The sequence below is a fragment of the Ostrea edulis genome, chromosome 2 (genome assembly GCF_947568905.1).
Source record: "Ostrea edulis chromosome 2, xbOstEdul1.1, whole genome shotgun sequence".
Classification (NCBI taxonomy): Eukaryota; Metazoa; Mollusca; class Bivalvia; order Ostreida; family Ostreidae; genus Ostrea; species Ostrea edulis.
In genome coordinates this window covers 33,972,816-33,997,447 of record NC_079165.1, presented here as the reverse complement: position 1 = coordinate 33,997,447, position 24,632 = coordinate 33,972,816, and the positions used below count along the sequence as shown (strand labels likewise).

The 24,632-nt window shown below is 34.6% G+C and overlaps 1 protein-coding gene across 7 annotated transcripts; it reads right to left on the bottom strand.

The window, feature by feature from the left end:
- Window positions 1-704: 704 nt before the first annotated feature.
- LOC125680921 (transcriptional regulator ATRX-like) lies at window positions 705-24,632 on the bottom strand. Of its 7 annotated transcripts, none has more exons than XM_048920726.2 (12): window positions 24,364-24,632; window positions 22,547-22,600; window positions 20,542-22,446; window positions 19,843-20,026; window positions 17,752-17,878; window positions 15,827-15,955; window positions 15,116-15,327; window positions 10,581-10,670; window positions 9,941-10,015; window positions 8,581-8,655; window positions 3,787-3,981; window positions 705-1,539 (listed from the first exon to the last, which is right to left on the bottom strand). In XM_048920726.2, exons 2-12 carry the CDS (start codon window positions 22,562-22,564, stop codon window positions 875-877), a joined length of 3,675 nt encoding a protein of 1,224 aa, XP_048776683.1. In that variant the 5' UTR covers window positions 22,565-22,600; window positions 24,364-24,632; the 3' UTR covers window positions 705-874. The 7 variants fall into 7 exon arrangements, with proteins under 7 accessions (XP_048776683.1, XP_056009780.1, XP_048776685.1 ...); XM_056153805.1 differs by having other exon boundaries at window positions 20,542-22,438; window positions 24,364-24,531; XM_048920728.2 differs by having other exon boundaries at window positions 23,758-24,530.

Below are 24,632 nucleotides of genomic sequence, written 5' to 3'. Positions count from 1 at the left end.
ATGACATGTCCAGCTGAACTATAGCTGAATGAAGATGAAGAACAAGAACACGTAAGTGGATTAAGTATAAGATGGTCTATATCAAGGCACTGCAAAGTTTGTTTATAATTAAAAAGTTTGGATGCAATCTTACATTTGTAGGAAATACTGGGTGTAGACTTGAACTTGATGCAAGTTGGAATACACAACTGAACTCTTTTAATCCTTAACCATTTTAATATCTCACCCAGAAATTAAGCACTGCTCATCTTTTTAAATAAACTTCCCCTCCACAAAGGATGCTTTGTGGCAAATTTGGTTGTAAGGCCACAATTTTTTTATTTCATGGTTTACGGATCCGCCGACCCCAATTTCTGAGGAATCAGAAACAAAATAAAATGCAAATTTCTTTTCTTTTTTTTTTTAATTCCGCACTGGGTCAGTGGTTCTTGAGATTGAAGATTTTTCTTATTTTCATCAGAAAAGCTAAGTGAGCCTTCATGTGAGCTAAAAATATTTGCTTATACTAAAGAACGTTTACAAATCTGTAATTTAAGATAGTGGGAATGTTATGCTCTGTTTCTGACTTAAAGGGATGAAACTCTTCACAAATCGATAGATGGTCTGTGAGTGTCTGCTGCTCTCTTTGATTAGGAGTTGTGCTGTTTCCTGTATTGGTGTTGTCTGGGAAGTAAATACACGACAAATATCCTCAACATAAAGAATGACAGACACATAAATTTATTTGCCATCATGATTATAGCACAATGTGATATATGAAGGCATTTGTAAGATTTGTTGGACAATGAATTTCAAAAAAAATATATATATTTCACATACATAGGTGTAAAAGTATGTAAAGTAACCTGAGTTTAAAAATTGAATTCTGAACACATTAATCTAGAACAATGATATCATCATCATCATCCTCTTCAGCAGTTTTAACAACTCTCAGTGCTGTTCTCGCAGGAACATATTTTCGTTCTACACTATCTCCTGGATGTGACAAACTTCCAACAGTACACGTGGAATTGTTTCCCCTTTTAAAGCTGGTTGTACAAGTTGAGAGAGTGTCACATGAGGTTGGGCTCCTTGGGGTGGATCTAAATAGTGTTTGTGGTTTTGCATTAATGTTTTTCAATGGTATAAACTTTATGTCTTTCTTATGTTTATTCTCTAACACGTCTGGCTTCAAATGTTCATTCCATGGCCTGGTTTGTTTCACTGAGGTGGATCTCAAAATATTGCTACTCACTATTTCCACATCATCACCACTTTCATTTCTCTTTCCTCGCGTCGGTGTGCGTGACTCTCCAGGATAACCAGGATTAGATCCTTTAACAAAGCTTTTTGCTTGGTAACCTGGAAGATTTTTTCCTTTACCAGTAAAATCCACAACAACTGTTCCAAAGTTTTTGCCTGGCAATTTCTTTGCAGTAGATAGATTTTTTCTTGTAGGATGCATGCTGGCAGCAATGGAATTGCATTGAGACATTATTTCAGAATGAAGAGTTTTTATGAATTCCGGAATTTCTTCTGGTTTCTCCTCTGTAAATCTAACTATAAAAGGACAGAAATATCAATTTTAATACAACATCAATGTAATTCCTTACAAAGAAACTGAGTTTACTAGAATACTGACCATTCATCAGCCCAAACCCCTCCCCCACAACCAAGTGTTACAAAACAGTGGTAGAGTTTTGATATTCAAATCAAGAATTTCAATTTCTGTCAACCAATGACAGTTAAATTTGTGTAAACAAGAAATGCTTAAACACATATGTGCCCTCCTCCATCTGTAGCAATATTGAATAGGATCAACATAAATTTAGAATGTCTGTAATGATGGTGAAAAATTTGAGTTATTTATTGGTCAGGGGCAGTATGACTTCTAACAGGCAAAGAGTTTTAAAGAGCAGACAATATGTTCTTGTGTCCAGAGTAGTATGACCCTTTACAAGGGATCAAACGATTGGTCGCCGACAATCGATTGTCGATCGTTTTCAGCTCTTCGATTCCGATTATATTTTTCATAATCGATTGTCGCCCATACACTAGTTGATAACTAATCCGAGATTTTTCTGACTGTTAACCCCGATTTTATATCGTGTAATCTGCGGGGCCGAGTCAGAGTGGACTCCATATAGAAAAGTGGGAATTCAGCGACACCAGCTATTGTCGCTGCTTTGTCTACCTTTTACAGCTTTATTTCGCGGGTTTACTTTCCAAGAAGCGAGGGTTCATTTATCGGATGATTATTCTACAAGTTAAGCATGACTAATACGATACGATGCGATGCTATTGCCATGTAAAAAGCTCTAACACTGACAAATGAAGCATAACTTTGACTTAGGGCTCCTACTTGTTATTTGATTTCTTTGCGCATGACGTCAGCACACAAATACACAAAATTCAAATCGGCGTCAAAGTAGTCTGACATGATACTCAACCAATAACTGAATCCTACCGCATCTAGACCCGTGAAATAAAGTTGTAAAAGGTAGGCAAAGCAGCTACATTAGCTGAATTCCCACTTTTCAATATGGAGTCCGCTCTAAATCTCGCACGCACGTCTCGATACGAAAGTCATAGGAATCTCGGATTAGTTGATATATACATATATATATATATATATATACACACACACACACGTATATCCTAACCCAGGGAAACCCAAGTCAGACATCTGGATTTTTTTCCTTAAAAGAAAAGCCAAATTTGATTTGTAGCTAGAGAAAACACATTTCATTCCTCGTTAGGCCTAATATAATATAATGTGTATATTCAATATAATGTTGCACACATATCCGAACATAAAACTAAAGAGAAATAACCCCAAAATGTAAATACCAATTATATCGATCATTGATCGATAATTATATCGATCATTGATTGATACAGTTCTTCCGATTATGGATTATGAATTTTTCCCGATTATTCAACACTACCCTTTACCCTGTGACCTCAAAATCAATTCTATGCAATAGGAGAATTTGAGTTGATAACAGACAGGGCGACGCTGGTATCACTCCCTTGAACTTTAAGTTGCAGTTGTGATTTTTTTCTGGAATATACCCTTGTCAAATAATCTGGACATCATATTGAAAACTAATTTTATGACTGCAAAGTTAAAGGAATTGTGTGGAAAAGGTACAACCATATATCAAAAGACTGTCCAGGTTCACATTATCATTTTTTTAAAGAGAAATATAATAATTATGAAAGGAATAATGCCAAGGGGAGGTTATGATATACATGTACAGACCATACACAGCGACACCAAATATATATATCATAGTTTGTAGTTTCAAAAGATTATTGGCACCCCCCCCCCCCCCCCCCCCTCCAAAGCCTCCTAATTTGTGTTCTCAAACTTCTTTTTCAGATTTAGCCAATCAATGTCTGCACCTTACATTTGTATTTGTAGGCTTGGTGAGCATTTTTCAGGAAAGGAAAACCCAAACAAGGATTGCTGGTATCATTGCAATATGAAAAGGTAGCCAAAGTTGAATCTGCAATTTGTAATGAAACTTGCTCATAAGTTTTGAAATGCCACCAAGAAAAAGATTTTTTTTTTATAATGGAAGCTCTGGTATGCGACTAATTTCAGACAGCTTCTCCTTGAAAGATGACACAGTCCAATTGAATTCCCTTTATCCAAGGAATCTTTGCCTCACATTTAATCAAAAGTTACCCAGTAGTTCTGGAGAAAAAGTTGAAAATGTGAAAAATTCACAGAAAGACAGATGGCGTACAAAAGATATCAGCTCTAATTAGCTAAATAACAGGCACGCAATATACTAATACCTGGTTGCTTATTACTGTTTCTGGTGTCCTCTTTAACTGCCTTGGAGTTGCAGTCAATATCGTCATTGTCATCATCATCATCATCGATATACACAACATCCTCCTCCTCCAATGGTTTGTGGGGGACAGGGGTATCTTTTCTTCTGTTCTTCTCTCCCATCATTATATCATCTTCTGTTTCTGGCTCCGAAACTTCTGTTGAATAAATTTTAAAAGATTGTTCTCGACATAACGTATGTACAATATTGACGATGGCATAACAACATTGTCAATCTCTACTCACAAATGACTATAAACCCACACATTATTCGCAATGATTTTATTCTGAGATTTACTAGCAATAAAAAATTTTTGTGATGAGTATGACAGAGATAAAGTGTGTCACAATTTTTACTCCTCTAGCTATTTTCTATCATTTTCTATTCACTTTTATTATACCTCAGTATGAGAATTCTATGCAACGCGTAATCTGATTGGTCTAGACAGTCACGTGCCAGGGATGACAAAACTTCATATCTCCCTCCCAAACATCATATCTCCCCACCATATTTACCTCTTGGGCAACCTCATTCATTTTTCATATATTTTACAACAAGGTAGACGTAGTTTATTGTGACGTCACAATGAGTCTGAGACATTGTACTTTCATAGTTCATAAGGCACAAAATATGCGGGTCTCTTGTACACAGTTAAATTGCCTGGTATTTGTTGATACAAAGACAAGCAAGTAAATCAGCATTCAAGGAGAATTGAACTACAAAAAACTTGTTATCAGATCACTGTATTTTGTTGTTTGTACCTTCTACCGTAATACGTTAACGGCACCGTGTTACTGTTAGGGCGATCTCAGCTACAGGCAATGTATACTTGTGCAGACTCCAATTTCAAATGCACATTTATAGTCTTGCTTTGTTTCGGTATAATAAACAATTTATTGCATGAATGTTCGAAAGATATGAAGATTTATTCACCCAAGAAAAATCATATTCCCCTCTGGCGTTGCCCTTAGGGAATATGATTTTTCTTGGATGAATAAATCTTCATATCTCCCTCACTATCATGCAATAAATGTATATTATTATATAGCTAATAAATAGTCTATTATAAAATCTGCGTAAAATCTAGAGAATGTTAGCGTTCAATATCCTGATAATTTATTGAACGCTAACTTTGCATTTCGTAAATTGTATGCACCCGAAACATTCCGAGTATGAGCGTTCAAAATTGACGTTACCGTAACGACGTAAACAAGCAAAAATGGCAGACGACGGTCCTCCGAATCTGACAGAGCCGGTATTTAATATTTACTTAAGCAAAATGTTTTACTGTACATAAATTATGATGTCCCCATTTACAAAATCAGTTTGCTTCATGTATTAATGACGGGTTAAATATTGAACAGTTAAGAAATGCATGCTGTTATTGCACACCTTCACCTTAGATGCCAATTGATGAATTCTCGTCTATTTTGGAGTAGTTTAGAGTGAAAAGGGATATAATTTAACAACTAAATACTTTAGCTATATAATAAAAGGGTTATTGAACTTATATAGGTGAATATTGGCACTCGTTGGCTGTCAAAATGCACTCGCAAGCTCGTGCATTTTGACAGCCAACGAGTGCCAATATTCACCAAGATAAGTTCAATAACCCTATAATATACACTTGTACTATTGGTATTCTTTGTGCCATGAATGCCTATATAATATCAATGTCAAAAGGATCTATACCTATGCAATGTACCTTTTCAGGTTTGCTACATATTTTGGAAGGTCTTAAGAGTTACTTGGAATGTAATCAAGTAAAAACTTTAACCTGTTCCAAAAAACATAGGTCACACTAAAAATCTGAAACAGTCATGATGGTTATCCATCCCTAGATGTCAATTCCATGCAAATTTTGTTCAAAAAGAGAATGTGACCAAGTTTAAAAACCCTTTCCAACACCAATGGATGAAATTCAACATCTGAAACTAGAATGGGTAAAGTACATACATAAATATTTAGTATAGATAGGTCATGTGAGCTAAGAACACTTTGTAATCTGGATGTTGTTTAACATTTTGTCTGGTACCAAGCATGCCTGAATTATGCAAGTTTTTATTTTCATCACTTTCATCAGCTGATGTCTCTATTCTAAAATGGGATGTATAACATACAAGCAAACAAAACAAAGCTGTAACTACAGGTCGTGCATCAGTGTCTGATTCAACTGCAAAAGATGCAGGGTAGCACCTTCTGCAAGTGAAAATGACATGAATTACATATAACCTTAAGTCAAGAGAGGTAAGTGCATGATGATAAAGTTGATTTTATATATTTTGCAGTCCATTGTAGTGATGTGCAGTCCTCCTCGTTACCGCAGGGAATCATGAAGACTACATACAAGCAATGGCTTTTGTCCCGTCACATGCAAAATGTTAGGACATCATTTTCCCACTTTGTGTTCACCTTTTCTAACTTAATCAATCAATCGATTTTAAGGTCTAGCAAAATTACAAAGAAAATAATTTGTGCTTAACAGAAATTGATGAAACCAAACTGATTCCTCTGATAAAGAAGTGCTTCAGCAGATCTAGAATTACTCAGGTAGATGGTAATATTACTGATTATGTGGTGGTACAAGTCCATAACAACTCTCGACCTATATTTCTAGTGCTGATTTCCTTTGCCTGTAGAAACTTGAAAACAATCCATATATCTCAGCCATAGTCCAAACAATGATACCCTGTATATCTCATCCATAGTCCAAATAATGATACCCCATATATCTCAGCCATAGTCCAAATAATGATACCCTGTATATCTCAGCCATAGTCCAAATGATACCCTATATATCTCAGCCATAGTCCAAATAATGATACCCTGTATATCTCAGCCATAGTCCAAATGATACCCTATATATCTCAGCCATAGTCCAAATGATACCCTATATATCTCAGCCATAGTCCAAATGATACCCTATATATCTCAGCCATAGTCCAAATAATGATACCCTATATATCTCAGCCATAGTCCAAATAATGATACCCTATATATCTCAGCCATAGTTCATATATTGATACCCTATGTTGGTACCTTATCACCAAGCTTTGGCAGGTATACAATGCCTGAAACCCAAACATTGACCATGCTGAATCTATGGCAATGTTCTCATAAGTTAGTACTGTTACATAAAGTTTCTTTTAAAGTTTACATTGAGGAATGTGAGAAACAATCTCATTTTCCAAAGGCTGCTGCTGTCATGTTATACCGATGGATGTATATCTAGATCTGAGAAACCTACTTGTATATCATGACATGACTTTTCCAATGATGAGAAGAAAAGCCAATTTTAATGTTGTCAATAACTCCTGGGTAAGCAACCTCATAGTTCTCTCTCCAAAAATTATCTAAACAAGATTGCTACGCATAGCCATATGTCCCCCACCACAACAAAAAAAGTTGAAGCACAAAAGTCCCATCATTCCTGTAACGTTTGTAGAATTAAAATTGTGGTGGAATAAGATCAACTACAAATGTACATATTATGACTAACAATCCTGCAAAATTTGAACAAAATATGTACAACGGTCTCTGAGGAGTTGCGTCCACAAAGTGTTCCTATAGTGTAACATGTAAAAATTCGAAAGTCCCACAACTCCTGTAAAATTTGTCCAATCAAAATGGCAACGCAATATTATCAACTACATATGGTGAGTAACAATCCTGAGGACTTGCATCCACAAAGTGTTTATAAAGTGTAGAATGTACAAATTCAACAAAGTTCGGGAGTCCCATAACTCTTGTAAAATTTGTCCAATCAAAATGGCAATGCAATATGATCAACTACATATGGTGAGTAACAATCCTGAGGACTTGCATCCACAAAGTGTTCATAAAGTGTAGAATGTACAAATTCAACAAAGTCCCATAACTCTTGTAAAATTTGTCCAATCAAAATGGTGGTACAATATTATCAACTAAATATGGTGACTAACAATCTTACAAAATTTGAACAAAATCCATTGAGCGGTTTCGGAGTACTTGCGTCCACAAAGTGTTCATAAAGTGTAGAATGTACAAATTCAACAAAGTCCCATAACCCTTGTAAAATTTGTCCAATCAAAATGGTGGTACAATATTATCAACTGAATATGGTGACTAACAATCTTACAAAATTTGAACAAAATCCATTGAGCGGTTTCGGAGTACTTGCGTCCACAAAGTGTTCATAAAGTGTAGAATGTACAAATTCAACAAAGTCCCATAACCCTTGTAAAATTTGTCCAATCAAAATGGTGGTACAATATTATCAACTAAATATGGTGACTAACAATCTTACAAAATTTGAACAAAATCCATTGAGCAGTTTCGGAGTACTTGTGTCCACAAAGTGTTCATAAAGTGTAGAATGTACAAATTCAACAAAGTCCCATAACTCCTGTAAAATTTGTCCAATCAAAATGGCAGCGCAATATGACCAACCATAGGAGTCTGAAGTTTTATCAATTAAATCAAAATAAAAATCTGGGAAAAAAATATCCATCGTCTTCTAATAAAATATTATTAGAAGAGGTGGATATTTTTTTCCCCGGATTGGATGTTTTTTCCCCGGATTTTTATTTTGATTTAATTGATAAAACTTCAGACTCCTGTGGACCAACAACATATGGTGACTAACAATCCTACAAAATTTAAACAAAATCCATTGAGCCCTTTTGGAGGAGTTGCGTCCACAAAGTCAATTTGTTTTAAATCATCAATTACTTAATCATTACATGTAACTGTCAAGGATTATTTTCTTCATAATTACCTTTCGTAGTCATTTCTACATTTCTTTCTGCATTTTCTGTAGAAGTTTCCAGTTTTTCGTCGTTTGATTCAGAACCTGAAAGTATAGTTTTTTCAAAGTCAATTAGTACTAGAAGACCGGGGATATTGTTGCATTCAGTGTAGGACATATCATATATAAATCGAGTGTTCTCCAGAGATGGGGCGATTACATTGTAAATGTAATTGATTACGATTACGATTACTTTGAAAATCTATGATTACGATTACGATTACACATATTTTGAAAGTAATTGATTACAATTATGATTACTGTGAAAAGTAATCATGATTACATGCTTTTGAACAAGAAAAACAACAAATATTTACTGGTTTTATTAATAAGATACATTGTATAATACACTTTATATATTTATGTACAGTCTTTCATAAGTATTGGTAACATGATAACTGGTAAACCATTCAGTGACACTTAAAATGTTTTTAAGAAATGTTTGTTGCACTTTATGAACATAAGTCTCTCAAACTGTGCATCCGTTAATCTACATCTATCAGGGCGAAACACTTTCCCAGCAACACTAAACAGTCTCTCAACTGGTGCTGATGTGGCAGGAACAGTTAGATATTATCATAGATACACATAACATACATAAGCTCTAACTGTTATCTATTAAATAATTATTCTAATATAAATATAAAGTAATCATTGTAATCATTATTGTAATCATAAATTACGATTACTTTGCCAAAGTAATTGATTACGATTACGATTACTTTGCTTTAAAAACAAATGTAATCAATTACGATTACTTAAAAAAATGTAATCGATTGTAATCAATTACGATTACTGATTACGATTACCCCATCTCTGGTATTCTCCCCTACATATCTCCCTTTAAAAAAACCAGACTGTGTATCAGATATTATATAATCCAATATTTGTTTCATTCTGAAGCTAAGACAACGTGATATGAGTTTGAATAGTACATTTGAGAGAGTAATTGATCACCAATTTTTTAAGATTTGTCTCGGTTTATCACCTTTAGGTAAACATGAAATAATTCCAAGTCTTTGTGAAATAGGAAGTTCCTTCTTTCTTAAGGAATATACAATTGATGGCTCTTACAACATAGCTTTTAATATCACTCCAAAAAATTTGAAAGAATTCAGCCATGTATCCATCACTTCCAGGAGATTTATTATTTTTCATAGTTTTTAATATATGTACATTAAGAACCTCTTCTACAATGTTAATCTCCAAATTTTCGGCAATATGTGTTTCTAACTTCGAAGGAGTTGCGTCCACAAAGTCAATTTGTTTTAAATCATCTATTACTTAATCATTACATGTAACTGTCAAGGATTATTTTCTTCATAATTACCTTTCGTAGTCATTTCTATATTTCTTTCTGCATTTTCTGTAGAAGCTTCCAGTTTTTCGTCATTTGATTCAGAACCTGAAAGTATAATTTTGTCTAAATTTAGGATTTGATAAGCCATTCTTTTCCTTCCCAATTTTACTTTAATCTGTGTTTTAATCAACTTTTAACATGTTGTTTTTTGTTTCTTTGTTCAGATTGGGGGGGGGGGGGGGGGGGGGGGGGGGTTTAATAAGAAATGTTGTAGAAACATTCAGTCCACCCTTGTGGCTATATTGCAAAGGAACAACTTTAAATTTAGAATGTCTAATGATAGTGAAAAATAAGGGTAACTAGCAAAAATTGTTTTAGCACACTAAAACTGATGTCTTCCTTTTTACAGACCATCTTTAAAGTGGAAAATTAAGACTTAAGGTACACAACATTCGCCTATATATATATATATATATATATATATATATATATGTTCAACTGACAAGTGCAAACAAATATGCCCCCTTTCTCAAAGGGGAAGTATAAAAACACCTATTCAGAATAACTTGCAAGTTCCTTTTTCAGATTCTGAAAAATTTGAGTTGCAACAAAAAAAAAAAAAACAAAAAAAAAAAACCAACAGAAAAAAAACAACCAACAAAAAACCTACTAGATCTGGATAAGTGTGAGTTTGAATCTTCCACCTCTTGGCTGATTTCAGTACTGTCAAGATTGTCATCCTGAGATTCGTCATTAATAACTGCAAGAACAAAATTGAAAATAAATATTCATTCTTATAAATATAAACCAAATTAAATACTATTAGAGATCTAGAAGTACCTCTTCCTCTGCATTCATCTCTCTACTATAATTCCAACAAACAAGGTAGGCAGTTATTTTTTAATTCATATTTTGTTATTAACAAGTTTCCATTCAAACCTCATTGATGGGACGAGGAAAAATCTGCCTTACAACAAAGGCTGCCAAAATGTAATGGTTTGCCTTTAATTCCATATTCATAAATTGCAAAAAGCAAATTAGCAATACATGCTCAATCCAAGAAATTCCAAGAGCCATGTGTCATATAAAAAATAATTGTGTCCTGACTGTTTGATAAAATATGCATGCCTAGAGACTTCTCTCTTTCATTGAGAGAGAGACAAACTACAAAAGATTTCTCTTTCATTGAGAGAGAGAGACAAACTACAAGAGATTTCTCTTTCATTGAGAGAGAGACAAACTGTAAGAGATTTCTCTCCTTCATTGAGAGAGACAAACTATAAGAGATTTCTCTCCTTCATTGAGAGAGACAAACTATAAGAGATTTCTCTCCTTCATTGAGAGAGACAAACTATAAAAGATTTCTCTCTTTCATTGAGAGAGACAAACTACAAGATATTTCTCTTTCATTGAGAGAGAGAGACAAACTACAAGAGATTTCTCTTTCATTGAGAGAGAGAGAGACAAACTATAAGAGATTTCTCTCCTTCATTGAGAGAGAGACAAACTATAAGAGACTTCTCTCTTTCATTGAGAGACAAACTACAAGAGATTTCTCTCCTTCATTGAGAGAGAGACAAACTATAAGAGATTTCTCTCCTTCATTGAGAGAGAGAGACAAACTACAAGAGATTTCTCTTTCATTGAGAGAGACAAACTACAAGAGATTTCTCTCCTTCATTGAGAGAAAAAAGATAAGAGATTTCTCTCTTGCATTGAAAGACAAACTATAGCTAGAACTGGTTGAGGGTGGTCTAGCAAAATGATAATAGGGTGTCAATTTCATAAGCCTTACCTGCAATATATCACATTGCAGTGTCAAATTGAATACTGACAGAAAAAGAAATTTGAAATACCAAACAAGAGGCCAATGGGCCACATTGCTCACCTTGGCCCATATCTGAAGAGTTTCCATATATATTTGCATGTAAAACCTTGGTCCCTATTATGGCCCCAACCTACCCATGGAGGCCATGAATTTTGCAAACTTGAATCTCCACTATGTCAGAAAGCTTTCATGTAAATGTCAACTTCTTTGGCCCAATGGTTCTTGAGAAGATTTTTAAAGATTGTCCCTATATATTTGTATGCAAAACTTTGATCCCCCTTGTGGCCCCATCCTACCCCCGGGGACCATGATTTGAACAAACTTGAATCTGCACTATGTCAGAAAGCTTTCATGTAAATATGAGCTTTTCTGGCTCAGTGGTTCTTGAGAAGATTTTTAAAGATTTTCCCTATATATTTGTATGTAAAACTTTGATTCCCTATTGAGCCCCATCCAACCCCCGGGGGCCATGATTTGAACAAACTTGAATCTGCATTATATCAGGAAGCTTTCACATAAATCTCAGCTCTTCTGGCTCAGTGGTTCTTGAGAAGAAGATTTTTAAAGATTTTTCCTATATATTTATATGTAAAAGTTTGTTCCCTATTCTGGCCCCATCCAACCCCCAGGGGCCATGATTTTGACAAACTTGAAGCTGCACTATGTCAGGAAGCTTGCATGTAAATTTCAGCTCTTATGGCCCAGTGGTTCTTGAGAAGAAGACTTTTAAATGACCTCACCCTATTTTTGCATTTTGTGATTATCTCCCCTTTGAAAGGGACATGGCCCTTCATTTGAACAAACCTGAAACCCCTTCACACAAAGATGCTTTTGGCCAAGTTTGGTTGAAATTGGCCCAGTGGTTCTGGAGAAGAAGTCGAAAATGTAAAAAGTTTAGACAGACAGACAGACGATGGACAACCGGCGATCAGAAAAGCTCACTTGAGCTTTCAGCTCAGGTGAGCTAAAAACTTTATTTTCAAAATTTATAAGTAAATATAAAAAAAAATATTACCACACAATTTTCAGAGGATTACTTCCACTTATCATCTTCATGAAATTACACATGAATTTGAAGTGAAAGAGTTTATTCAACAGGGAACATAAAGAAATCTGTTTACTATTCATGAGGTAAGATCAGGCCTATATGCTGTTCTTAACCAGTAACTGAATAACAAAATATACATGTAGGTCAGATGCAGCACCTGACCATGCACTATTCTTGTGTCTACAGATATACAAACAGATGGACAGACAAGGTGATTCCAGCATACATCCCTCCCACTCCAACTCTGTTTCAGACGAAAACAGATACAGCAAAATACATGCTAAAATTGATCATTTCCTTAGTTGAGTTTATAACATATACGTATGAGGAAAACCCACCTGATTTATGATGTCATAAATACAAAATGCATATGAGATGTTTAATTCATCATTGTTATACATTTTGCAATTTATGTGATTTCACATAATAGGGAAAAGTGTATCTCGATTTGAAAAGGTATTGTTTCCATACATGAAGTGGCTTTCAAACTGATTTTAAATTTCACAGATCACATAACAGGCAAAAGAAGCAGGTACAGTTTCTACAGTCATCTGGCCCAGAAAATTGATGATTTAAATAGGAGTCCCAAAATCTGCCATTCCAATAAAGAATATATAAGCAAACCCAAACTACATTTAATTTGATCCAAAATTCCTTCTTGCTGTAATGACAAGAGCGTGAAGTTGGCATAAAATTGCCAAAAATGCGAAAATCAATGAAAAAATTCATAAATTCAGGGGGTTTTCCTTTCAGAAAACATGCAGCCCATGCGTCGAGTAAATTCATATTCAAATACATTTTTCATCATCTATTAATAAACAATATATATTAATTTCATTTTGCTCGACAGATGGGCACACCTTTTCCTAAGCAATAATCTGGATGAAATTCAACAGTTATTAAGCTCTTTTTGAAAAAAGGCGTGAGAAAGTCTTATTCATGATGTAATAATGCTATCAAATAAGCAATAACTTTGATTTAAGTTGAGATAGTATTCTTTGCATATATTTAACTTACTTAATACACAGATCAAGCTTAATTCAAGACACATTTAAAACAGAATTTTTTGGGGCCTTTTTATATACACAATCGTACCTTGTTCTTTTCAAAATAAGAATCACTTTGAATGTTTTTGCAGTAAGCTAGATATCAATAAATGCCATGGGACACATATCTACAGCCTTTTTGACTGGTTTTGGTGAATTAAAGGAAAATCTTAAACATAGAGTAAATGTTCTAGTATATATGGAGCTTTTAACACAGCATCGTAAACATTATCTCCTTTTGCAGTGATAAAAAATATCATATATTAGTTATATACACGTACATCATGTACTTCCAAGACAAGACTAGTTTCTTCACTTTTTTTGATACTCCTGAGGAAGTAAAGAAAATGGTCAAGTATACTCAATGGGTTTTGTGATATTTTCATCATACTACAACATATACTAGGGTAGATTTGTTTACATCTAATCTGGGTTATGTATATGTGTGTGTGTGTGTGCAGAGGGTGAAGGGGAGATGGACATAATACTCACAGTGATTGGGATAAGCATGCACCCTGTGCCATAGTCGCATTAAATTAAAAAATGGAGCATATAATATTGAAAACAATGTGCCGCTAAGGCGCATATCATCTATACCTAGTTTGAGCTTTCCCCAGACTGACTTTGTAGATCTACGAACTTTTCAACTTTTGAGCTGATCCTCCACTGAATCTATATCAATTTAGTGCTTGAAAAATATTTATTGCTGTAGAGCTTTTGTAATAGTACAACTTTACTTTCTTTTAAGCGCAAGTATGACTTCGATTTCCTCAGTATCTAATCACACAGTAAAAGTTTATCTGATTGGTTAATACCGTTAAATTGTAATTTTAATGTGCACGGACTGAAGATGCCACCGAAAAAAATTCCTAAGCATGACAAAGGGCAAACTTTCCTTAATTTTCGTCTGAATGATAAGCCGGAAGTAGACACTGTAGGAGCAGAAAATTATTACGCTAAAACGTCAAAATAGACAATCGCGATGAGATTGATCAATCCTAAAGTAAACGTTACTTTAACACAAATAATAAAACTAATGTTATGGCAATACAGTCTGTCAGTATAGTGTTTAGATTATAATTTACTGGTCTCTCGGATTCATCATTTCAAAATTTCACATAAAAATTTCAATATGGCGCATTCATTTTAAAAATGTCACATTGATACTAGCTGGTAACGTGCCATTGCCACATTTAGCAATTTGCTTATCCCAATCACTGTACTCATAGATATTATTGGGCACACCTAATTCAGTCAACAAATAATTTTCATAAAGTTCTTACTCTGGTCCATCTCTGGAACATCCACATCCTCGATGTCATCCTCTTGTGTGTCATCTTCTTCCTCTTCTTCCTCCTCCTCATCTTCTCCTCTTTTGTCCTGCTTCATCACAAATTTCTCTATTACCTCGTTCATACGACTTCTTGAAATTTTCTTGTTTTCTTCCAGCCTAATTTGTAGAGATTTGTTATCATAGGCAGGGTCGTCTTCATTCCTGTTGTTTTAAAGTTGTATAAAGGTTACACAAATATCATGTACATTGCATTTTTTCATGAAATTCCTAATCCTTTCTTTACAATATGTTAATACCTTACATGTAAGATACATGTTTTGATATTCACTATGAAAGAGAAATCCTATAAATAGAATCAATTCAGGATGGTCGTGATTGGTCTGAACCACGGACTCACTGAATTTCACATCTGATAAAATGCAACACAATAGCCGACATGTCAATTAATTCAGTAAACTGCTGCACAAAGTGTGGGAATATACATGTCTGTCTGCATGTAACTAGTGTATGTAAATATGAACAAACAAAAAATTCCATGGTTGATTGCTTAAAATGATGCATCGATTATTGTCATGAATTAAAGTTGTGAATTCTGTGAGCCACAGGTTTAGTTAAATCAATGTGATCCTTGATGGTTTCTCCGAAATCCTGAGGAAAACATTCACTGCATTTCTGTCTGGTTTCATTAACTTAACCATACCTGACAATTTTTGTCTCTGATGGGAGATGTCCAAGAAATGTGTATTTAAAGTCTCTCTCCCTTCTCTTCTGGAGCTGATCCCCAACATCAGCAAATGCCTCCCTGGCTAATCGATCGATCGCTGTTCCCCTGAACAAATGTAGATACACAATTAAACACTGCAGACTTTTTACATGTCACACCCACTTCTCTAGACTCTTTTTAAAAAAACCAATACCAAATTTTATTGTCAGCAAAACCATGTTTGAAATCTTAGAGGGACTGACTCATGACTTCCCCCCAAATTTTGTTTTCCACTTTTAATGATCAAAATCTGCTGTCTAATGTGTTCCAAAGGTTTCACAAAACAAAATTAAGGTTATACATTATAACAGAAGCTCATTATAGAAAGTTTATTTGTTGTGTCAACAAAGATTGAGGTATTGTTATTATTTGCAAAGTTTTGAAAATGTACCTGGTTATTAATGATTCTTGTTTCACCTAACATAGAGTTAAAGCTAAAATTTTGCCCTTTTCCTTGCATTAAGAAGGTCCAATTTTTGGTTGTCAACTTTAAATGAGTTATATTTTTAATATTTAACATCAAAAATGAAAAACATGGGCATCAACTTTACCTGAGTATCACAAAACAAAACTCTACTTAATAGAATTGTTGCATGTAGAGTGTATCTATTGATCACAGAACTGGATAATACTGATCATTATTGATCAAAAGCAATAACCACTACTTCTAACGTATACTTTGAGTAAAGTTTGTAAAAATTTATGATGGTTAATTTCCACAATATTTTGATGCTTACAGAAAATGTCTTAGAACTTTTCTCCATTACAAAATTGTGGCTTAAAACAAATCGAACTTGCCCTCTTTAAGGAGTGGCATTAGCCAGAAGAGCTTGTCAGAGTAGTGTCACCTAGTTGTAAGCAACCTCTGTGACAAGAATGAGCTTGTAATGTTTTTTTTATTACAATTTATGGTTCAGACACATAGTGCGATGGAAGAGAGGAGACTGTCAGACTTTTTCTCCTTTTAGTTTTTAACAAAACCAATTAATCAATGAATCTACAACACTTTTTATCAGGTTTTTGTCGTGTGATACTCAGACCATTAAAACCCAGGAGTCTCTAGTTTATCATGACATCAGTACTGTGCACAAACAACATGAAAAATTAGGTTTAAAACTGACAGATATACATACTGCATATGTTCTTACTTGTATTGGCGCGCATTCAATATTTGGCGTAATTGGATATGATGCACTATTTGGCGTAATAATCAATTAGTGCTTGTTCTGTGTTTGATATCAAATGGATGTTTTAGTGCAACCATAAATTAGCACTCTTGCTAGACTGCCAAAAGTGCTGCAATATAAATCCCACTAAAATAAGTACGCACACAGTATATTTTCATCATCCCATAAAATGCATCTTCGCAAGCCAAGTGTCTGATACCCTTAGTGAGTCGGCAGAGCGAATCAGACTCTTGGCTTCCGAAGATGGATAATATGTCTCATACCAAATGTGGTAACAAATGTATACATAGTTCTGAGAAGTTTAACATGTTCTCATCTTAACAATGCAGGACGAAGGACCTGCACATATACGTCACCTGAATGACTCTGGTGACCTAAATAAGTCTTTTACCATTTTGAAATATTGTAATTATATTCTTCTATCACATATTTTGGAGCAAACTGCAACTTTATAGTTCAAAAGTTGACCAAGGTTTCCAAGAAGATGGACAACCAGAATGAGTGATCAAAAACAATTTGCTCCCTATCTTCAGTCTTTGGGGGCATAAAAATATTCTGCACAGAATTAATACATACAAAATATAACATCAGTCCACTTTAAAATACCCATAGATAGCTCTCTTTGGACAAGTCATTTCTACAATCAAACACAGACAGTTAGTTGTACTGTCTTACTTGATGTTGAGTGTCTTTCTGCTATTGACATTGGTGATTATTTGTCGAATATCATGATAGTCAGGAAAACATTTCTGCTTGTTCACAAATTTTTCAATCTTCCTGTTGATGTCTGGATAGCGAGTACCTTAAAATGAAAAAAAATATCCAACTGTATTGTTAAATCATAGATACTATATAAATCTCAAACTCCTACTTGAACCAAATTATTACCCAATTAATAAATTGTACAGATTTAACAAACCTTTTCCTATCTTCTTGTAACATGTAATTTTATCAAGCATTGTAAATCATTCATTTTCAGGTCTAATAACTACCACATAAAATATCAACTCTTCACTCCCGAAATTAAGTTCCCATGAACATGCTATTTTTTCTCAGATCAAAAAATATTTAACATCATGAAAACAAGTGATCCTACAGTTTCTTGTACATGAAATCTACATGTATTTACATAAAATGAAATCTACATGCATTTATTAACCATCAATAATCCGTGTTTTGATGCTGTAAAATTCACTGATTGTAATCCAACTTTCCGGATCATGACACTGTGGTTTTCTGAATCTATATCATGTCTCTCTTATACTGGTGACATTACAATGCATCAACACAACGGGGGTGTTTTTTTTTGGGGGGGGGGGGGGGGGGGATTGTTTGTGTCAAACTGCATACACAAAAAATTATTTCACTATAGGTCTGTCTTTTGATAATTTGGAATACATTTCTTATCTTATAAACATGAATTTAAAAATACATAAGAAGGTATATATAAAATTATTGTTACTACAGTTAAGTTAGGGCTATTCCAGAAATAAATACATGGGGGGGGGGGGGGGGGGGGGGGGGGTCGGGAGGCACCTTTTGTATATACCAAGCACCCATAAAAAAAATAAAAAATTACCCCATGACCCATCAAATTGATAAACTCATTTTACAATGACCCATCTAATTAAAAAAAAAAACTAACCAGACCCACCACAAAAATATTTTTAAAAATGAAAACGGTACAAATCTCGCGAGGTTTTCGGGACAAACATTCTAGTCAATGACGCGGTAATGCCTGTGCGACATTGTATCACAGTAGTTCTGAAGAAACTATGTCACATCAACAATCAAAGGCATCTATGGCGGGTATGTTGGAAAGATTGGGAGTCCAAACGATGCTAGTATCATGAAATGGGTATGGATATGTTTTTCCACGAATCGTTCGTCTTCTAATGGAGCCCGGAGGCCTCTATATCACCATCACACTGACTGATAAATATAACGCATCGGTACCCTCGTATAAATCAACTAAGGTTTGCCTATTTTTATTAGAAAATGGAATACCTATTGGTTTCAAAATATTCCCAAAATCGATGCACTGTAAACTGTAATAATCTACAGAACAGAGTTCGCCGCCATCACGTCCAAAGGGACCCTACTAAACGCGCCTCTAATTTGAAGAGTGCCGTAATGGAAAGTTATGCGCTGCAAAGAGCGACAACTCAAATAGTTCTATGTTACTTCCGATTTCCGAAGCAGCATTTCGAAAGCACGTTTTCAATTTCCCCTCCGACGTTTTGTAACCAACACGACAAGAGCGACAATAAAAATATTCTGAAAACTCAACACCCACGTGGCACAAAATAAAACAATAGAAACTACCCACTACCCATAATAAATATTTTTTTAACAGTCCAACCACGGACCAAATAAAATATGAAAAAATACGACCACCCACACAAAAAAATATCATTTGCCGCCCGACCCCCCCATTTGATCATTTCTGGAACAGCCCTTAGTAACTTTATCTACAGAGCTGGATCACGTCTCATTGACTCACAGACGGATCATCAGATCAAACTCGACGTTTTTCGTCTCGTTTGATTGATAATTAGCGCCTGTCAATTCGACATGATCCAAATCTTCAGATTAAGTTACTGTAATAATAATAATATATATAATGTGAACAAGTTTCTGTTTAATCACTTGTCTTCTAAAAATAATAGTTCCTGGACAAATCCAAAACATCTGTCTATTAATAAAAACAATAATTCCCAACTGTCAGCCTGTGCAGTACCCTTTGTCCGACACAAGTTTATTTACCTTCGTATTTGAATTTCTTCTCCGAGGGTCGCCCTGTATCGGTGCTGCTCTCTTTGATCTCGCACAACTTCTTCCACACCTTGACAAACTTTTTCTGGTACTTTTCTTCCATGATGTAAGCTGAATCTTCATCATCCAAGTCCACTTCAGCATTCTTTAACTCTTCTATCTTGTCTCGAATATCCTGCAAACATTTAACATGTAACATTACTGTCCTGAAATTTGTTTACCTTGTTATAGTATATCTACATACTTCACATGTCAATATGTAATTCTAATATCATGTATAAATACATATACACAGTTAACACACACATTAAATGAAATACTGCTAATTCCTTAAATCATGCAAGAACTTTATTTTACAAAATCATTGATTTTTGAAAATGTAATATTGTCAAAGCTATCCTTAAGGACTTCACTTTATGATAGTTATGCAAATTATAATGTCAGTAATGAATATTTTTTTAAAAAGCAGGACTTATGATTGCATGATCAAATATTCTAGCAAAATTTCATATACTAATCACTCAAGTATAATATGGAATCTGTACTACTGTATTAAAACAAGACATCAATGCCACCTGCAAAAGCTAACAAGCTAGAGTTAATTACTTATCCTATCAATATCATATCAATTGCAAAAAAACACAGAAATCTCAAAAGTTCAGAAAGCAAAAGTACTGTAGATAAAATCACCTTGAGTAACTTTTCCAGTCTTTCAATTTGCTTCTTTGAACCTTTTTTCTTATTTTTAGCCATTCCTGCACAATCTGACGGTTCTTCTTCTGTTGTCTTCTCTTTCTGCGATTCCTCTTTCGACGCTCCCATGTCTAATTCCATCTGTGAGGTAACTGTACTTGCTTTCTGTTCAGTCTTCTTTTCTTCATTGTCTCCGTTTTCCAAAGCTGTTTCGATTTCACAACTTTGTTCCTTTGCTGAATCCAGTTCATCCAGTGCGGCTTCTGAGGTTACTCTTACAATTTTCAATGGGCTTTCTCTTGCATTTTGAAACCCTTCAACTCTTAGATGATCCACATCTGGACTTCTACAGACATCTTCATCCATATCTTCATTCCTTCCCTCTCCACTCTGACTAGAATCTTCTACCCCTGGCATATCATTTTTATGTTGTTCTTTGTTAATCATCTTTGGTGAGAGATCCAGATATGACTCAGTATGTACTAATGCCTTGTGTGTCATGTCTGTTTGTTCCTCAGTTTTATTCTTGGTATCAACTTGTTCCTTACTTTCATTCTTTGTATCAATATCATCATTTTCATCACCATCCTCTATAACTTGCACTGGATCCGGATTCTCTTCAGTATGCGCTAATTCCACACTCCCCATATCCACATCCATCTTTGAGCTGCTATCCGGAGAAGATGCTACATTTTGCATTGGTGACATTGGCAGATTCTCCTTAACCATGTCAACTGTTGTTTTCAGCTTTAAGAAGACATCTTTATATTTACTAGGTGTGATTGGTACCTTTCTCAGAGTTTTTTCTTGTGGTTCTGTGGTAGTTGAGTCTGGAGATTTATCAGCAACAGATTCAGAAAGACTGACTTTTGTACGTTCTACGACATTCTTTCTGCTCTCACATTCGAGAAACTTCTCACTAGATGATACTGATAATTTAGCATCATGTGTGTGTGGACTCTCATCATCATCTACTTCTAGTTTTTCAGTCATTAGTGACTGCCTAGTGTCTTGCTCCTTGGATTTTTCTTCATTGTCCAATACAATGGAAGATTCGTCCCTTACTGTAGAATCACAAAGCTCATTAGAATCCTCTTCAGCTCTTGAGATTTTGAAACTTTCTAGCACACTACCTGTGCTGCCATTAGAATAATCCTCATTCAGAAGCACCTCAAAATCTTCTATCATTTTATTTGACATTTTCTCTCCTTTGGAACCTTCTTCTTCACTTAAACTTTTCAGCGACTCCTCTATCTTTCTATTTGACATTTTCTCTCCTTTGGAACCTTCTTCGCAGCTTGAACTTTCCAGCGACTCTCCTATCTTTTTATTTGACATTTTCTCTCCTTTGCAACCTTCTTCTTCGCTTGAACTTTCCAGCGACTCTATCTGGATTTCAGAGTCAGATTCACATGTTCCTTCAAAAGGATGAGCTTCCTTGTGAACTTTCTCATCCTTGGGCAGTGTATAATCTACATTGGTGGCCAAACAGGTAGCAGACTTAGCACATGCTTCTGAAGTTTCCAATACTTGTTTTGACTCAAGTGCACAATTGGAAGATTTTGAAATGTTTTGAATGAATAAGTCTTTGCCCTCACTTTTTTCATCTTCTTTAAATTTCTTTGATGGGAGATGATCATCAGTTGCACATGAAGACGAGTCGTCTCGTTTTCGTTTCAGTTCATTTTCCTCTGCTTTATTAGATTTAAGATCTTCTAAGAAATCTCGTAAGTATAGAAATATTTCCTTGGGTTTACTTTCAATCCGTGCACGAGTGATATGAAGACTATCATAAAATTCTGATGATTCTAGATATTTTACACTGCTTTCTCGATATCTTTTCTTTATAAGTTTAATGAGAGAGGGCTGTTTCTTTAAATGTGTTTTGCATATCCTAAGAAACTGAAAAGAAACAAATATGTGACCTGTATCCATCAAATGACCAAAAATGCAATTGTACTTTCAATCATGTGCATCTCAAACTTTTATTTCAGTTACTTACCTCATTAAATCCATCCATTGTGTTGCTTTACTCATTTATGACACCATCAATTCACTACAATAGAACCAACTCATATTATTGATATTATATTCAAGTAAATAGTGATTCACATCTATCAAAAAAATCTGAAAAATTGCACAGATGGTCAATAACAAGGAAAATGAAAAATTACACAGATGGTCATTAACAAGGAAAATGAAAAATTACACAGATGTCATTAACAAGGAATTCTTGTAATCAGTAGAATGTGAAAGATTTGCATTATATTATTTCTAGTAACTGCTATTGATGCTAGTAGCTTGAAGCTGTTCACTGAACAACTTTTCATTTGTTTAAAACAGGAATGAATTCAATAGAGAAGTATGTCAAACAGGGTTGCGAAAAAACTGCTAAGCATTTAATAAAAATCAGACTCTACATCAAGTTTTCAGCTATGCAGTATTAAATCAAAGAATATGATTTGCTATTGAATTCAATCCTTAAATTACATTTTATCACTTGATAAATGTGCATTTCAATACAAGTGGATGACTTCTTTAAAAAAAACAATCAGGATATTATGTTAAAAACAGACTTTCTCTCAGATCTCCAGCTAGTTGTTGCAATATGATTTCTACTATCAATGTGGTTCATCCACCTAAACTTTAAAGTTTGGGCATCCTTCTATAAATACTTTAACATTTCTCATCTTTACAGATGACGCAACTTCTTCATACAATTGGCTTGAAGTAGTAAAGGATGTGATAACATATGAAATTGCTGACTGTGATTGTACACTCTCATGAAATCAAAATTAAAACCTTGTCATCAACCCACAGTTTATTCAATTTCCATGGATTACAACACATATATTTTGCAAAATAAGCTAAAGCAAGTAATAGATTATGAGAATACGAGCTAACTGACAAACAGAACACCACATGTATACTAAAAATGTTCCTGTGAAAAGCAGAAAATTACAAGTCTTCTGACAGAGTGAAAGGTACAAACAGCATCACCATGACAGCCGTACTTAATTTAGCAGAAAACACATTATCATGGAATTTACATCAATAGAAAGTAAGAAGTGCCCAAGCTTTAAAGTTAAGGCAAGTGATGAGACACATTTGTGACCTAAATTATACTGCAACAACGGACTAGAGGAGCAAGAAGGGCCAACCTCAATTTGATGGCCACATTGATTCAAATATCACAGTTATGCGAAATCTCACCAAGAATAGCATGTGTGCTGTTACTACTATTTGTTGAGTTTCGCAAATGGGGTGGGTTTTCTTCAAATAAACAAGCATCATCATGTACACAGCTGGTAGATTCTGATTCATGTTGTTCAAGGAAAAATGATGGAACCAAGAAATGTGAAATATTCACATGGAAACTGGAACTTCTCAAGTGATCACACAAACAAGTGTATGTGATAACAGTATATTGTCAATCAGCAAACTACCTAGGCCCTAGTAAATAACGATGAAACCTCGCAGGTGGCTTGGGTCTTAATATACTGGAGTGGGTACATTTATACATCTTAACTTTTTCATATATATGTTAATTCATTTACATATTTTGTTGCACCCACTATTATATAGATCTAAAGGCCCAATCATATAAGCGAGTGTGGTCTTTAATTTGCCCGCGACAGTGTGTTTACAAACGTATGAAGAAAATAACGAAACATTGTATAAATAAAAGCCTATATACGTTTTCCTACCTATTTTAAAAATATAGGATATTTAAAATTTACTACATATCAACTTACTCGAGCTCGAAACTGTTAAAATAATTGAATATAGATGAAAGACTTTCATGAGACAGTGACTTACTGACTAGGTGAATGAAAGACTGTTGACTGTAAACTCCATCGCAACTCCTCGGGCCTTTCTGGCAAGCGGAAAAACGACCTCGAGATCTCATGATCAAAGTACGTTTGAAATTTAAACTAATAAATGCTAATATTAAAGACAATGGATAGAAGCATTCAATTTTTTGTACAATTTCGCGATTTCGTACATCCAATAATATCAATGGAAATATCTCGGGTCTTTCCGGGAAGCTCCGCGAACGGAATTTCCTACCGGCAGCGTTTGGAATC

Excerpts from the sequence above, each read along its gene's own strand:
- LOC125680921 (XM_056153804.1), bottom strand. The coding sequence starts at position 22,479 with ATGGATACAGGTCACATATTTGTTTCTTTTCAGTTTCTTAGGATATGC. Across the intron at positions 15,328-15,826 it reads TCAGAGACAAAAATTGTCAG|GAATGAAGACGACCCTGCCT; the intron begins GTATGGTTAAGT and ends TTAAAACAACAG. Across the intron at positions 8,656-9,940 it reads TATAGAAATGACTACGAAAG|GTTCTGAATCAAACGACGAA; the intron begins GTAATTATGAAG and ends CTATACTTTCAG.